Source organism: Hemitrygon akajei, chromosome 13, assembly GCF_048418815.1.
Source record: "Hemitrygon akajei chromosome 13, sHemAka1.3, whole genome shotgun sequence".
NCBI lineage: Eukaryota > Metazoa > Chordata > Chondrichthyes > Myliobatiformes > Dasyatidae > Hemitrygon > Hemitrygon akajei.
This window is the reverse complement of record NC_133136.1, coordinates 13,222,851-13,241,430: the sequence shown is the minus strand read 5'-3', so window position 1 is coordinate 13,241,430 and position 18,580 is coordinate 13,222,851. Positions and strand designations below refer to the sequence as shown.

The 18,580-nt window shown below is 41.2% G+C and overlaps 1 protein-coding gene across 17 annotated transcripts in view; it reads right to left on the bottom strand.

Annotated features, from left to right (window-relative positions):
- nedd4l (NEDD4 like E3 ubiquitin protein ligase) overlaps window positions 1-18,580 on the bottom strand; it is a 418,746-nt gene that overhangs the window by 202,824 nt on the left and 197,342 nt on the right. The window contains exon 1 of one of the 17 annotated variants that reach the window (XM_073064159.1): window positions 6,528-6,735. The exons of 14 other annotated variants lie outside the window; for them this stretch is intronic. In XM_073064159.1, the coding sequence (XP_072920260.1) occupies window positions 6,528-6,590 (63 nt within the window). In that variant the 5' untranslated portion in view covers window positions 6,591-6,735. Of the gene's footprint in view, window positions 1-2,342; window positions 2,498-6,527; window positions 6,736-18,580 lie in introns of those variants that run through there. 2 more of the 17 variants (XM_073064161.1, XM_073064160.1) reach the window with 2 other exon arrangements.

Sequence of the window (18,580 nt, the reverse complement as noted above, 5' to 3'; positions counted from 1 at the left end):
GTGCAATACAGCGCTCATTATCAATGTACAGTGCTCCCCTCCATGCAATACAGCACTCACCTTCACCTACCACCCTCACCTCTGTGCAATACAGCGCTCACCAATTATCAATGCCCTCCCCTATCTTGCATCAAAAATTGAGAATAAGCATGGTCCTGTTGCGCACTGCCACACCAGGCTAAGGGACCACTAATGAGATTGTGAATGGGACTGCTCAGCCACTGCCCACCACTGTAAGTGCTAGTTTTGCACATTGTGTGAAGTTCAAAAGACAATGTTTATTTTCAATCACGATCTCTCGCAGAACCCCTACCAATCTCTCGCGGAACACTGGTAAAGAAACCCTGCTCTAGAGACTATGTGCGTGAAAAGCCCTGAAGATCAGCAGTTTCTGAGATACACAAACCACCCCATCTGGCACCAACAATCATTCCACAGTCAAAGTCACTTAGGTCACATTTCTTCCCCATTCTGATGTTTGGTCTGAACAACAACTGAACCTCTTGACCATGTCTGCATGCTTCGGGCATTGAGTTACTGTAACATGATAGGCCGACTAGATATTTGCATTATTGAGCTGTGCAGGTCTACATAATAAAGTGGCCACTATGTATATGATTTCATACACTCAGAAATAGTTGTAAACTATTTAAATAGGCCATGTGCGATGCAAAGAATACCAAACAATGAAAAGCCTGGAGAGCCTGAGAGATGAACTCACCTCTGTTCCTCCCAAGACTTCTCTGCACATATGCAAATTCAGATCATCGAGTGCTTCTTAGATTAGTTTATTCCCAGTAGGGCACATCCACATCACAGAACTGTTAATTTAGAACTACTTCTCGGTTGCAGTAAGTAAGTGAGGGGGTCAAGGAAGAGAAAAGCAGACATCAAATGAAGTTTCTGAGACAGCATGAATCCTCACGGTGCATTAATCATTAATTGATTTCATTCATAAAGCCCTGCTGGAGCCTGACTCTTGTAGCAGATGCCTATTAAAACGTGAGCACACATATCCGTCTTCAGAATGGAGCTATTAACTCTACACAAGGGCTCAAAAATCTGTGTTCACATGCAAAGTAAAATAATCTGCTTTTCAAACTTAGATGCTATTGCATCCTGGCTAAGCTTATTCATATTAAGTTACAATGATAGAATAAAATTGATGAAATATAACTCAGATTCAGATTCATTTACTTATCGCATACACATTGAAATCTACAGTGAAATGTGGTGTTTGCCCTACAGTATTACTGTCCAGCATTTAATGCTTGAAAGATCAAAGTTCAGAATCAGAATCAGGTTTAATATCACCAGCATATGTCGTGAAATTTGTCGTCTTTGCAGCAGCAGTAAATTGCAATACTGTACATGATAATATAGAGAAAAGTCCAGTGAATTGCTGTATGAATATATATATTAAATAGTTAAATTAAATAAGTAGTGAAAAAAATTAAAAAGTAGTGGGGTAGTGTTCATGGGTTCAATGTCCAAAAATTGGATGGCAGAGGGAAAGAAGCTGTTCCTAAGTGTTTCTGTACATCCTTCCTGATGATAGCGATGAGAAGAGGGAGTGAATTGGGTGATGGGGGTCCTAACTGATGGATGCTGCCTTTTTGAGGCACCGCACTTTTAAGATGTTCTGGATACCTTGGAGGCTAGTACCCATGATGGAGCTGACTAATTTTACAAATCTCTGCAGCTTACTTTGATTGTGTGCAGTTGCCCCTCCCCCCCACCCCGCTATACCAGATAGCGATGCAAAGTAAATTTATTATCAAAGAATACATTAATCACTATACACTACCCTGAGATTCACTTTCTTGCAAGCATTCAGAGCACAAAGAAACCCAACTGAATTAATGAAGAACAGTACACAACAAAGACAAACAACCAATGTGCAAAAGACAACTAATTGTGCCAATACAAAGAAGAATAAGTTAATAATTTTGAGATTATGACTTGTAGAGTCTTTGAAAGAGATTCTATAGGCTTTGGATTAGTAGGTAAGTAATATTTGTATGGTGACTCACTGACAATAACACAGCAAGTTATAGCGTATAAGCTTGCATCTCCAAAGACTAACCTCAGCGTGTGACTCTTAAGACTTACCTCAGCCAAATGGCCTAATTCTGCTCCTATGTCTTCTGGTCTTATTACAAAAAAAAGCAACTAACATATCAGGCTGGCTTGTTTCTTCGTACTTTTCAAACTTAGCATTGAAACAGGTGAAAGGTGCATTTGAGTGTTTTTTTAAGAACACTTCACATTTAAATAACATCATAAAATTTGAAATAACAATTCAGGGGCAAATATGTGCTTCAATCAAAACATGATCTTACCAATTCTCAAGTAGTATCCACACTGAGATCATCTCTTTCCTTGATACAACAGTCCCCCCACAGAATCATGGCAAAAGAAATCAGCTCCTGATGTGTAGAAAACTTTCCTGAAAAGTGTACCTCAGTTATTTTGTCCCATACCCCAGGAATGTTGTTTTCCTCTCTGATTAACAAGTGGGTACAAGCTATATTTGTTGCTCTAAGTGCACCAGTGCTGTTGATTCTTGACAAATACCTTGTCCAATCAACTGCATTCCTCATACTTATCAGCCCCTAATATAACAACATAGAAGTCCACTTTAATCTTGACCTTTTGATCTTTAGATAATCAGTAACCTCATCAGCTCTTTGAAGACAGAATTCCAAGGATACCATTGAATTATAAGACCAAGACAAATTTTTTCAACCTATTCTTGCACACATACATCAAAATGCCTTACATTTTGACATTGAGTGGCACGGTAGTGGCTAATACAGCAGCATCAAATAGGATTCAGTTCCCACCACTGTCTTATTGGAGTTTGTACGTTCTCTCTGTGACCACGAGGGTTTCCTTTAGGTGCTCTGGTTTCTTCCCACATTCCAAATATGTATGGCTTAGGGTTAGAAAGCGTGGGCATTCTAGGGCTGACACCAAAAGCATGCAAGCACCCCCCAGCACATATTCGAACTGTGTTGGTCGCTGATGCAAATGACACATTTCACTGTATGCTTAAACTTATGTGTGACAAATAATCTAATCTCCTTTATCTTTAAGTTGATTATATTGGCTGAAAATTATTGCATTTCTGATGTGGCAGCTGGCCCCACTACCTCAGATCTTAAATTGTGAGACATAATAAGGCTGTTAGTCTCAAAGCCATATAAAGCATCATTATATATTACATTTACTACAAGGCACATTCCTGACCCAGCATATTCAGTTGAGATGCACCAATCTCAGCTATATTTCAATAGGAGTTTGAGGAGATTTCATATGTCACCAAAGACACTCGCAAATTTCTACAGATACCATGGAGAGCATTCTAACTGGCTACAGCACTGTCTGGTGTGGAGGGACAACTGTAATGGATCAGAAAAAACTGCAGAAAATTGTATACTCAGTCAGTTCCATCATGGGCACTAGCATCCAGATCATCTTCAAAAAGTGATGCCTCAAAAAGGCAATATCCATCATTAAGGACCCCCATCACCAAGGACATGCCCTAGTCTCATTGCTTCCATCAGGGAGGAGGTACAGGAGCCTGGAGACACACACTCAATGATTCAGGGAGAGCTTCTTCCCCTCTTCCACCTGATTTCTGAATGGACATTGAACCTCACAAATACCGCCTCACTACTTTTCTGCACTAATTATTTAACCTAACTATTTGATATATATCTAAATACTGTAATTTATATTACATATTGTATTGTACTGCTGCCACAAAAACAACGTTTCACAACATATGCTGGTGCTATTAAACCTGATTCTGGTTGTGAAGTCTTGGTGAAACTAAACTGCAACCTCTCCAATACAACCAAAGCCTTCCTACAGCATGGTGACCAGAAATACACACAATGAAAGCACTGGCTAGGTCACATGGGCACCGAGTTGTAAGGTGGTATCTCAACTCTTACATTCTGTGCCACGGCAATTATTCCACATGTCCTCTTCACCACATGATTGACCCATGCTACAGCTTTCAGGAGCCACAGTGGTCCAGTTGTTCATCAACATTTCTTAGGGATCTACCAGTTACTGCAGACTTCGGCCTCTGGTTTGTCCTTCCAAAATACATCGCGACTCACTTGTCAGAATTAAATTCAGCATGGTAGTGTAACAGTTAGTGTTTCACTATTACAGCGCCAGTGACCCACATTCAGTTCTGCCACCGTCTATTAGAAGTTCATACATTTTCCCCGTGACTATGTGGGTTTCCATCAGGTCCTCCAGTTTCCTTCCACATTCCAAAGGCGTACGTTGTGGGACAAGTTGTGGGCATATTATGTTGGCAGTGAAAGCATGGAGACTTCGGCAGGCTGCCCACAGCACATCCTCAGATTGTGCTGGTTGTTGAAAAATGGCACATTTCATGTATGTTCTGATGTTTTGATGTGCGTACGACAAATAAAGCTCATATGTAATCTCAAAACAAAAGATCCCCAACCATGCCTGCTCCTTCAGTGACAGCAAGGGCGCATGGCCACAATCATCATGAGGGAACGTCGGAGTTGGATTGGGCAATTAATGAGAAGAGAGACCAATGCCATGATCAAGATACCACTTCATTGGACTCAGGAGACCAAAGACAACTTGGCGCTGTACCACGGAGGCAGAAGTGAGGCCCCCAAACCACACCGGGGGCACAGCTGAGAATATGGCCAAGGACAGAGAGAGATGGAGGACCTTCACTGCTGCCCTGAGCACCAGCGGCAAACAGGCAGTAAGTAAGTTAATAACCTCAACTAAATACTGTTGACAGCAAGCAACATCTATGAGTGACAATGGATTGCCCAAGAATCACAATAAAAAATATCCTTGGAGAACTTAGTGATTGTAATATGTAAAGCAACTGTCTAAACTGAGGTGCTGTGACAAGGTCCAATAACCCTACTTGTAAAGCGTTTCTGTTTAAACTTATGTTAGAGATTATGCAGGTGCCGGGGTGCAGATACATCTCTATCAAAGGAGGTGTAAGGCGCTCCTTCCCTCCACTAGTCTGCAGGTCATCCTTGGGCGAGGTGTAGCACTGGCTTAGACCACCCCTCCTTGCCCCCCCACCCAATTAGAGTCACGTGAAGTCTTAGGAGCAGGTGGTGGATGGTCATATGAGCAATTGGTGCATATCACAGGTCCTGGTTATGTGACCACTGACACCAGGCAGACAATCTCTGAAGTGTATTGATAACGGCTGGGGTCGTCCGACTTGTGAAGTCACTGCCCAGAAGAAGGGAATAGCAAACCACTTTGGTAGAAAAAATTGGCAAGAGTAATCATGGACATAAGACCATGATAGCCTACGACATACAACACAGCACGTGATGATGATGTTGGGGATTATGTTTAATCAGACATTGATGATCAACAAATGCAAAAAGAGATGGGCAAACCTATTAGATGTTTATTTCTATGTATCATTAAGTGAAAAATAATGAAGTCAATAAAATATAAAGATCAGGAAAAATCATTGTGGACACTACCCATCTAGCAAAATGCCTTTTCCAAAAGCTCCCTTCTGGAAAGCGCAATAGGACTATTAAAAAAACAAAGACTTCACCCGATCGTAAAAGTTTCTAACCTCAGGCAGTTAATCTGATCAACCATTCTAGTTAGCACCCTACCCCCTCTATATACCGCCTCACTCACTGCACTGTAGCATGAACACTTTAAACCACTTTTTATAATGCTGCTTTCATTGTAACTACATGCTGGTTATTAAAACAAGTGTTTCACGCCATCTTGAAAGTTTCTTCCCCAAGGCCCCATAGTCCAATCAACCATTTTAGTTAGCACCGACCCCAACCCCTCCATCTATTGCCTCAGTCACTGCACTGTAAACATTCAAAACCACATTTTATAATATAGTTTTCATTGTAAATACATGCTGGTATTTATGCATTCTATCATTCTATCTCATACTTGTACTTCTAATGGTATTTTAATCTATTTCCTTATTTTGTATTATTGTTGAATTTTGTCCTTCTTATTGAATGCCGCATCGTCACACTGCAGCAGTGTCCTAATACATGCAAATGTAAATGGCAAATAAAGCTGATCCTTGATAAAACCACTAAAAGTTAAACTCAAACAGCTTTGTGACTTTCAACTGTTTGAAAGTTTACGGCCAGTGGCTCATAACAAAAGTTTGCTTTGGTCAAGGTGGCACAGGATTTCAAAGCATTGTGTCATCCTGAAAAAATGTAAAGCTCCAGCCACAGAAAACAACAACTAGCTTGTACGAGATTCCTTTCCACTCTAATTTTAAAACAAGTTTGTTGAGAACATGTACAAGAACCTCAGGAAGGTTCACCCCCACCTTATCCTCACCTACAATTATAAAAAAAAGCATTTTTAACAATGATGACAACACTATGAGCTGCAAAAAGCCAAGACGGAGGTTTTTATGTAAAATAACCAGGCTCGTCCAAGAAAGAAGACAGCTTTTTGTTCAACAGCTTTTTCCCCCTGTGCTGCAGACTCACCGGTATCGATTCTCTTCTTTTTGGAACAGTACCTGGATTCAATCGCTCCACTTTAGTCGACATTTTGCTATCGTTTATTGACACCAGGCACTACGTCCACAAAACGCAAATGATGCCAGTGTCAGACGCCAACTACACTTTAGGCATCCAGAAGTGATCCTTGGCTTCAGGGATACCAATAATTGTCTCAAGGTTAGAGTCTGCTTGAAACACTAACGCTGGGTTATATCAGATGGGAATGCAAATCTTGAATATTACAATAATATGCAAATCAACATGATTGAAAGTTAACCCTTTCAGAGGCGTTTTAGAAACAGGAGCATCGAAGAATACAGAAAATGTACAATGACTGTACCTGAATGCAGAGAGATTAAGCACAAAGCTTGGAGCGAATGTGCATGGCAATTCTACGTGGGAAGTCCAAGTCAAGAAGACCTCTTCTGTTCCTGTGTCATCTCTAAACAATGGAATGTTATAGCTAAAACTGAATTCAGTTAAAATCAGTTTGAGTGGGAGAGGAATGGAATCCCAAGTTATTTTCCTGTTTTTGAAAAGCTAGTGGTCTCTGTCAAGTGCATGCACTTACACACTCAGTGGCCACTTCATTAGGTACACTTGCTCTTTAATGCAACTAACCAATCAGCCAATCATGTGGCAGCAATTCGGTGCATAAGGAAGCAGATGTGGTCAAGAAGTTCAGATGTTGTCAGACCTAACAAGAAATGTGATCTAAGTGACTGTGACTGTGGAATAATTGCTGATACCAGACAGATTGGTTTGGGTATCTCAGAAACTGCTGACCTTCTGGAATTTTCATGCACAACTGTCTCCAGAGCAGGGGTTCCCAATTTTTATGCCATGGACCAATACCATTAAGCAAGGCATCTAACGGGTGTGCAAAACAAAAAAAAAACATCTTGTGAGCATCAGTTCTGTGGATGAAAATGCCTTGTTAATGAGAGAGGTCAGAAGAGAATGGCCACACTGGTTCAAATGGACAAGGAGGAGACCGTAGTTCAAATCACCAGGCATTACAACTATGGTGTGGAAAAGAGCATCCCTACATGCACAAGATGTTGAACCCTGAGGTGGGTGGGATACAGCAGCAGAAGAGCACAAACACACACTCAGTGGCCACTTTATTAGGTATAGGAGGTACACAGAACCACCTATGGTCATTGAGTGTATAATTCTAACCTCTCAATAAAAATACTAGTTTTTTAAATTTTAAAACTTTACCCCAACTTTCTAATCTTGACAACCACATGCTTGACATAGAAATAATAACTTAACGTAGAAAGATAATGTCATTTGAAACATATCCCTGATACAACACACATCCTGTGAGTGCATAGGGACTATTCTAAAGTGAAGCTAGGCCAGAGAAAACAAGCAGCAAGCACAAAATGCTGGAGGAACTCAGCAGGCCAGGCAGCATCAATGGGAAAAAAAATCACAAGTTAACGTTTCGGGCTGAGACCCTTCAGCAGGACTGGAGACAACAGACAAGTCGACTGTGCTTTTTTTCCCCAAAGATGCTGCCTGGCCTGCTGAGCTCCTCCAGCATTTTGTGTGTGTTGCTCGGACTTCTAGCACCTGCAGATTTTCTCTTGGTCCAGAGAAATCGATCTACTTCTCCCTCCACAGGTTCTGATATGAAGTTCTCTGTCGCCAACATACTGCACTCAACTGGGTCAGCCACTAAAAGGCCACAGAACAACGAAGTCAATGTAGTATGGTGAACACGGGAGCAGGCCCTTCAGTTCACAATATTGTACTAAAGCAATTAAGCTAGTGACACTTACTTAAATCAATCCCTTCTGTCCATATCAAGGATCAAGGCTTCAACTTTATTCACCACATATATTTACATATATGGGACGTTAAGTTGATCATTGATCCTTACCATTTATATGTAATAGGACTTATCACCCCTTCCTTTCTAGTCCTGATGAGGGGTCTCAGTCCAAAATATCAGCTGTTTATTCCCATCCATTGATGCTGCCTGATCTGCTGAGCTCCTCCATCACACCGTGTGTACACCTCTAGGAATTCGTTGTGGCGTGCTGGCGCGACACGCAACAAAAAACAACAACGTTCGCAATTATAAAGAATAAATAATTATATAATAAGGAAAGTTAGGGGATAAAGTACAAATATAGAATAAAAATTCTTTCAAATATATAGATACCAGCATTTATTTATGATGTAAACAGCATTAAAAAATGGTTTGAAGTGTTTGCAGTGCAGTGATGGGGGGGGTAATAGAGTGAGGTGGGTGGTCGATCATCCTGGGGGAGGAAGCTTTTAAGATGGTGTGAAGTTTTCGTTTAAATAGTCCTTTGGTACTTTTCAGAAGGCAACTGCTGGAAAAGATCATTTGCAGGGTGGGTGGTGTCTACAGTGATATTTCCTGCCCACTCCTTTATCCTGGACACATACTGTACTCGTAGTGACTGTAGACTGCAGCAAATAATCTTTTCCATTCTTTGCATAATTGGCAAGCTATCTCAGAGCCTCTTAAATGCCTCTATCACATCTTCCTGCCACCATTTCCTGGCAGCACATTTCAGGTACCCATCATTCTCTGAGTAAAAAAATAAAAAAAATCTTGCCCCATGCATCTCCTTTGAACATTCCTCCTATCATGTAAATTACATACCCTGGAATATTAGATGTTTCCACACTGGGAAAATGATACTGTCTGTCTATGCTCCACATAGCACTGCCTTATAACAGTCCAACTGCAATATGAAAAGAGACAAGAACATCAGAATATATCCTTGATTGCTTTGTGAAGGGAAGATCGTGCCTCACATGAGTTTTTTGAAGAGGTAACAAAAAAAATTGATGAGGGTAGGGCAGTGGATGTGGTCTACATGGACTTTAGCAAAGCATTTGACAAGGTCCCTCATGAGAGACTCATCCAGAAAGTCATGAGGCATGGGATAAGTGGAACCTTGGCTGTTTGGATAAAAAATTGGCTTAAAGGAAGAAAGCAGAGGGTAGCTGTGGAAGGGAAGTATTCTGCCAGGAGGTCGGTGACTAGTGGAGTGCCACAGGGATCTGTCCTGGGACCCCTGCTATTTGTGATTTTTATAAATGACCTGGATGTAGAGGCGGAAGGATGGGTGAGTAAGTTTGCAGATGACACAAAGATTGGAGGAGTTGTGGATGGAGCTGTAGGTTGTCAAAGGTTACAAGCGGATATAGACAGGCTGCAGAGTTGGGCAGAAAAATGGCAGATGGAGTTCAATCCAGATAAGTGTGAGGTGATGCATTTTGGAAGGACAAACCGTAAGACTGAGTTACAGGATTAATGGTCAGTTATTTAAGAGTGTGGATGAACAAAGGGACCTTGGGGTTCAAATCCATACATCCCTCAAGGTCGCTGCACAGGTTGATAGGGTAGTTAAGAAAGCCTATGGGTTGCTAGGCTTCATTAACAGGGGGATTGAGTTCAAGAGTAGAGAGGCCATGTTGCAACTCTACAAATCTCTGGTGAGACCACACTTAGAGTATTGTGTTCAATTCTGTTCACCTCATTATAGGAAGGATGTGGAAGCTATGGAGAGGGTGCATAGGAGATTTACCAGGATGTTACCTGGTTTGGAGAACAAGTCATATGAAGCAAGGTTAGCAGAGCTGGGACTTTTCTCTTTGGAGCGTAGAAGAATGAGAGGGGACTTGATAGAGGTCTACAAGATTATGAGAGGCATAGATAGGGTGGATAGTCAGTACCTGTTTCCCAGGGCACCAATAGCAAACACCAGAGGGCATATGTACAAAATTAAGGGAAGAAGTTTAGGGGAGACATCGGGGTAAGTTTTTTTACACAGAGGATTGTGAGTGCCTGGAATGACTTGCCAGGGATGGAGGTGGAGGATAAAACATTAGGGGTATTTAAGAGCCTCTTGGACAGGCACAGGGATGAAAGAAAAATGGAGGGTTATGGGGTAGTGTGGGTTTAGTACTTTTTTTTTAAGGATTATATGGGTCGGCACAACATGGAGAGCTGAAGGGCCTGTACTGTACTGTGCTGCAGTGTTCTATGGTTCTATGACACCTCATTCTTTAGCTCAGTGTATTCATTCCTTCCACCAAATTTGCTGCATTAATTCAGAATTCAGACTCAGGTTTATTATCACCGACACATATCGTGAAATTTGTTAACTTAGCAGCAGCCGTTCAATGCAATACATAACCTAGCAGAAAGAAAAAAAAAGATAATAATAAATAAATAAATAATAGTATACGTATATTTAATAGATTAAAATCATGCAAAAACAGAAATAATATATATTAAAAAGTGAGGTGGAGTTCAAGAATTCAATATCCATTTAGGAATTGGATGGCAGAGGGGAAGAAGCTGTTCCTGAATTGCTGAGTGTGTGCCTTCAGGTTTCTATACCTCCTACCTGATGGTAACAGTGAGAAAAGGGCAGGTCCTGGGTGCTGGAGATCATTAATAATGGACCGGTGAGATACACTTCTCGGAGACAACGCTCCTTCAAGATCTCCTGGGTACTTTGTAGGCTAGTACCCAACATGGAAATTTACAACCCACTGCAGCTTCTTACAGTAATTCCCATACCAGACAGTGATACTAACTGTCAGAATGCTCTCCACAGTACTATAGAAGTTTTTGAGTGTATTTGTTGACATACTAAATCTCTTCAAACTCCTAATGAAGTATAGTTGCTGTATTGCCTTCTTTATAACTGCAACTATATGTTGGGACCATGTTAGGTCCTCAGAGATCTTGACACCCAGGAACTTGAAACAGCTCACTCTCTCCACTTCTGATCCCTCTATGAAGATAAGTTGAAAAGTCTTCTGAGACAAGAACCAGGCCCAACAGGTTTCCCAGCCCTATGCATCAACTCCACCATGGGCACTAGCTTCTCCACCATTCAGGACATCTTCAGAAAGCCTCAGAAAGGTGACATCCATCATTAAGAACCACCATCATCCCAGACATGACCTCATCTCATTACTGCTGTCAGAGAGGAGGTTCAGGAACATGAATATACACATCTAACATTTTTGCAACAACTTCTTCTCCTCTGCCAACAGATATCAGAGGAACTCCTGGGGATCTTCACCGTACACTTCGCTCCAGTCCAGAAAACAATCTTCACAAATATTATTTTTCCTGTCACTCAGCCAATTTTCCATCCATGCTGCTTTTGCCAAGCCACATGTGTCTGTCGCTGTTTGAGGCATGCTTGGAGGGAGCAGACGCGCACTTCCTGATGGACACATTTATACTTTGCTATGTGTTCTTTTTAGCAGGTCAATCCCTACGGGAGGGAGATCAACTGTTACTACACTCAGTGGCCACTTCATTAGTTATCTCCTGTGCCTAATAAAATAGCCACTGATTGTATGTCTTTGGTCTTCTGCTGCTGAAGCCCATCTACTTCAAGATTCAACACATTGAGCATTCAGAGGTACTCTTCTGCACACCACAGTTGTAACACATGGTTGCTTCAGTTACTGTCACCCTCCTGTCAGCCTGACCCAAATTGGCCATTCTCCTCTGACCTCCGTCATTAACAAGGCATTTTCACCCAGAGAACTGCTGCTCACTGTATGTTTTTTGTTTTTCATCAGTCAGGACATGGAGTACCCATTGTGACTTCATGTTAGGACATTACAGGGCCTTGGAAGACCACACTGTGAGAATCATGGGCAGTTCTGGTTGCCTCGCTATGAGAAGGATGTGATTAAGATGGAAAGGGTGTAGAAAAAATCCACAAGGAATTCATTAGGACTAGAGGGCTTGAGTTATAAGGAGCCGTTGAACAGATGGGGTCTTTTCTCTGGAGCATAAGAAGCCACGAGGTGGCCTGATAGAGGTAAGTAACTTTATGAGAGCCATAGGTAAGGTGGCATGGTGGAGATATGTCTTTATCAAAGGAGGCATAAGGCACACCTTCCCTCTATTAGAATGAAGGTCACCCTTGGGCAAGGTGTAGCACCTGCTTAGCCCCCCAGTCAGGGTCACGTGAAGCCACGGGAGCAGGTGGTGAATGGCTGTATGAGCAGCTGGTGCATGTCACAAGTTCTGGTTATGCGACCATTGATGCCAGGCAGAAAATCTCTGAACAGTATTGATAATGGCAGGGGGTCACCAGTCTTGCAAAGACATTGTTCAGAAGAGGAGGCAATGGCAAACCACTTGTGTAAAAAATGTGCCAAGAACAATCATAGTCATGGAAAGACCATGATGGTCCCATCATACGACACAGCACATGACGGTGATGATGAGATAAGATGAAAGATCACAGCCTTTTTCTTGGGGTAATGGAGTTTAAAACTACAGGATATAGATTTAAGAATCAAAATCAGGTTTATTGTCACTGATATAAGTCACAAAATGTGTTGTTTTGTGGCAGCAGTATAGTGCAGGCAAATAACTATATTACAATTAGATAGATAGATAAAGCAAACGAGAATCAGCAAGGTCATGTTCATGGTCGGTTCAGAAATCTGACGGAAGAGTGGAAGAAGCTGCTCCCATCCTGAGAGGAAGATGTAAAAGGGAACTCAGGGGCAACTTTTTCAGTGCAAAGAATCATGGGTAGGTGATATGAGCTTCTCATTATGACCTGGTCAATAATGACTTTTAAAATATATTTGAGCAGGTACATTGACAAGAAAGATTGAGAGGGATATGGGCCAAATTCAGGCAAGTTGCTCTAACTCAGTTAGGCATGAATCTGGGATCCTGCCACTATTCATTAAAAATGTACGTACAACCTTAATTATGTACCCAACCTTTTGAATGTTTCTGAAGAAACAACATCAAACTGTGTCGATTATGCTTCTGTCAGGCAACTTCATTCATTTCAGTAATTTGGCAATGCAGTGAGTTATTAATGCTTTTTGAAGACCAAGGACTTGAGTGTGGTTGGCTACAGGAATAAAAACCTTAGAAACAATGATCACCATAGAACACTGCAGCACAGAAACAGGCCCTTCAGCCCATCCAGTCCATGTTAAACCATTATAATTACCTAGTCCCATCAAGCTGCACTTGGAGCTCACCTCCATACCCCTTCCATCCATGTATTTCTCCAACCTTCTCTTAAATGTTGCCACTTCTGCTGGCAGCTCATTCCTTAAATATTCATTTTCACCCTTAACTTATGACCACTAGTTCTAGTTTCACCCAACTTCAATGGAAAGTACTGACATACAGTACACTGAATTAGGTCTCACCAACGTCCCTTGCCCAACTTCAACATAATATCCCTACTCTGGAACTCACTACTCTGATTTATGAAGATAATTGTGCCAAAACCTCTCTTCAAAGTTCAAAGTAAATTTATTATCAAAGTACATATATGTCACCATATACAACCCTGAGATTTATTTTCTTGCAGGCATACTCAATAAATCCATAATAGAATAATAAACATAATAGAATCAATGAAAGACCATACCAACTGGGGCGTTCAACCAGTGTAGAAAATACAACAAACTGTGTAAATACAAAAATAAAGAAATAATCACAATAATAAATAAATGGGAAATAAATATTGAGAACATTAGAACAAGGCCCTATCTACCTGTGACACCATTTTCAATGAATTGGGGATGTGTATTCCCAGAAGAAATTACACTGTAAACAAGGAGATAGTTTGAGGGTGTAGTCACAATCAAATTAATCCCAAGTAGAGCATTGGGACCACTGCAGAAACGCAACTCTTGAATATTTGACAAACAGAGTCGAAGAGAGCAGCACAGAAACAGGCCCTTCAGCCCATCCAGTCCATGTTAAACCATTATAATTACCTAGTCCCATCAAGCTGCACTTGGAGCTCACCTCTCCATACCCCTTCCATCCATGTATTTCTCCAACCTTCTCTTAAATGTTGCCACTTCTGCTGGCAGCTCATTCCTTAAATATTCATTTTCACCCTTAACTTATGACCACTAGTTCTAGTTTCACCCAACTTCAATGGAAAGTACTGACATACAGTACACTGAATTAGGTCTCACCAACGTCCCTTGCCCAACTTCAACATAATATCCCTACTCTGGAACTCACTACTCTGATTTATGAAGATAATTGTGCCAAAACCTCTCTTCAAAGTTCAAAGTAAATTTATTATCAAAGTACATATATGTCACCATATACAACCCTGAGATTTATTTTCTTGCAGGCATACTCAATAAATCCATAATAGAATAATAAACATAATAGAATCAATGAAAGACCATACCAACTGGGGCGTTCAACCAGTGTAGAAAATACAACAAACTGTGTAAATACAAAAATAAAGAAATAATCACAATAATAAATAAATGGGAAATAAATATTGAGAACATTAGAACAAGGCCCTATCTACCTGTGACACCATTTTCAATGAATTGGGGATGTGTATTCCCAGAAGAAATTACACTGTAAACAAGGAGATAGTTCGAGGGTGTAGTCACAATCAAATTAATCCCAAGTAGAGCATTGGGACCACTGCAGAAACGCAACTCTTGAATATTTGACAAACAGAGTCGAAGAGAGCAGCACAGAAACAGGCCCTTAACCCCATCATCCCTATGTGGACATCCAGTGTATTAGCTGTACTAATCCCATTTACCAATTCCTGGCCTGTATCCTTCTCTGCTTTAGTAACTCAAATGCCTGGCTACATATTTTTTGCATGTTTTGAAAATACATTTCTCCTTCAGACACATAGTCAGCACATTCCAGATTGCAAATATTCTCTGAGAGAGAAATAGTCTTCATCTAAACCTCTTGGTCTAAACCTTTGCTCTCTGTGTGGGGGAGAAAGGTTCCTCGCTCTCTACTCTAATATACGCCTTTCATAATTTTGTACACCTCTATCAGGTCCCTGTTCAACCTTCAGCAGATGGAAGAAACCAGTCCAGTTTCTCCTCAGAACTGAAACTCGCCGTGCCAGGCAACATCCTGATGAGCTTTCTCTGCACTTTCTCCTGTGTAATCAAATCCTTCTCATAGTGTTGCCACAAAGAGTGTATACCATTCCTTGGCTGTGGCCTAACCAACATTTTATAGATTTTTATCATATCCCCCTTGCTCTTATATTCCTTGATATGAATAATAAATACAGTATCCAAGAAAGGATGCGCTGGCATTAGAGAGGATCCGGAAGAGGTTAAGGAGAAATCCTGGGAATGAAAGGGTTAATGTGTGAGGAGCATTTGATGGCTCCTGGCCTGTTCTTGCTGGAGTTTAGAAGGAGGACGATCTCACTCAAATACTGAAAGGCCTAGATGATGTGAAAATGATGCTACCTACAGAGGTCAAAGACCACAGGGCACAACGTCAGAAAAAAGGGACATCCATTTAGAACAGAGATGAGGGGAAAATCCTGTGTTCAGGGGGTGTTGAATCTGTGGAATTTATTGCCACAGATGGCTGTGGATGCCAAGTCATTAGGTATATTTAAAGCAGAGTCCTGAAGAAGAGTAACCGGTCAAAGTGTCGACTGTTCATTCATTTCCATGGATGCTGCCTGACCCGCTGAGTTCCTCCATAATTTTGTGTGTGGTGCTTTGGATTTCCAGCATCTGCAGACTTACTCGCATTTGTATTGGATTGATCTTGCAAGTAAGGAATTCAAACGTATACAGTTTACCAAATGATCAATATCTGTAACTGCTCATTAATACTGTATTAAAATTGCATTCCTTTGTTCTGAATTCAAAACAGTGTGGGTGACAGGGGCCAAGCTGTTCTCCTTGTGCTCAAGTACACTGAAATGTGACTGAGGAATGAGTGAGAGTTTTCAGAGTCTGGTTTATCGGCAACGACGTAATGAGAGACAATACTTTCAGTGAGGGATCAGCAATAAATTAACCTTTATCAGGATGGCAGCAGTAGGGCAGGGATCAATGCTTGGGCCCCAGCATGTATCAATGAACAAGACAAATTAAGTAACTCCTTCCTCAAACATTCCCGTCTTGATCCTCGTTACAGAAACTCCTAGAAACTAAACTGTCCCATGCACAACTTGACTCGGGGCCAAATTTTCTGTTTGTTTTATGTTGCTGTCATACAGATCTGAGAGGTTTTGCCAGGTTACCCGTTTGTTACTGTTTTTATATGGTATTTCAATCTTCTTCTGGTTTTAAAAATTCAGATGAATGATAATTTTTTTTATAAACACAAGAGATTCTGCAGGTGCTCAAAATCCAGAGCAAACATGCAAATTGCAGGAGGAACTCAACAGGTCAGGTAGCATCTATGGAGGGGAATAAACAGTTGATGTTTTAGGTCCAAGACCCTTCATCAGAATTCTGGTTCCTTAAGGTTGATCCAGCCAGGGGTGGTAGTGGGGATAAGCTCCTACTACCTATTAAATTCTCCCAATGGTGTGCATCTCAAATCACCTCTGACAACCAAGTCCAATTCCTGGCCTTCACTTGCCGCTCAGCTACTAAGCCTGGAAGAGTTGTTTCTGCTGCCAGGAGAAGTGGGTTACTGGCACCTTAAAACCAGTCACTCAGGGCAGATGGTGCTCGTCAGCCATGGTAGATAGCTCATCCAGAAGGAAAACTGATCTCAAACCTCTTCTGCCTTGCGCTATACCCACTCATGGGAAAGGCTTCAGTAGCAAACCCCAAAGAAAGATCCTGAGCTGGAGTCGCTAAGGCAGTCCTACATAGAATTCAAAGCTGACTGGCAACTCCTGCAATGCCGCTGGTGCCAAACTGTATCGGCCTCTGCAGTTCTTTTGGATTCATCAGCTGTATGGAAACAGGGAACCTACATACTGCCCTGACTTGCATACCACATAGATTGCTTGGATAATTATCCATGGTCAACCCCAACCAATGGAGCTCTGGATTTACAACACATGCAGAATCTCTTTTGTTCATACAAAATTATTTATTTATTACAATAAATCCTTATGCTAATAAAATGAAAGGGGGAGGGTCTTGCACACTGAAGATAGAAGCAGAACTATTTCTTCTTGCACGAAGAACTCTTGCCCTTGAGCAAAGGAGTGATAGGAAAAGGATTAAGAGGTGATTATTAAGTACTTGTAAAGTTTCCAGGCAACATTTATCAACCAGGCAAACATGAACAATGCATCAAGGGTATTTGATAGCAAGTCAAAAATAGATTTTAAGCACTGAACTAACTGGGAACACCACACTTAGAATGGCATACCCAACCCTTTACACTTCAGCTTTTAAAAGTCAGCTCACTTGTTTTACATTGCAGGCTGCTGTGACCACAAGTACATTGCCTAACAAGTGTTGTGGAAGAGACACAGCAAAAGCTTAATTGGACTAATACTTGGAAAGGGAAATATTACAAGGTTACAAGGAAGGGTAAATGAGTGGACACCAGTGGGGTAAAGCAGAGGGAGTTTGTTTTAAAACCGAGGTTGATAGGTTCTTGATTAAAGTTCAAAGTACAGTTTTATCAGAGTACATATGTCACCCCATACAACCCTGAGATTCATTTTCCCGTGGGCATACTCAGCAAGTCTATAGAATAATAACTATAACAAGATCAATGAAGATCAACAAGAGTGCAGAAAATAACAAACTGTGAAGAGCGATTATAAATAAATATCAATAAATAAATAACAAGATAAAGAGTCCTTAAAGTGAGATCATAGGTTGTGGAAACTTCTCAATGGATGGGCAAGTGAGTGAAGGTAGTTATCTCATTTTATACAAGAGCCTTATGGTTGAGGCGTAGTAACTGTTCTGAACCTGATGGCATGAGTCCTGAGGCTCTTGTACCTTCTACCTGATGGCAATAATGACAAAAGAGCACAGCCTGGGTGGTGAGAATTTCTGATGATGGATGCTGCTTTCCTATTATAGAGTTTCATATATTTGTGCTCAATGGTTGGGAGAGCCTTGCCTGTGAGGTACTGGGCTGAATCCATTACCTTTTGTAAGATTTTCCTTTCAAAAGGCATTGGTGTTTCCCTCCCAAGCTGTGACGTGCCCAGTCAATACACTCTACAGAAGTTTGTCAAGCGGAAATTCTGAGGGTGTCAAAGATTATGGTGTGAAGGTAGGAGAATAGGGTTGAGAGG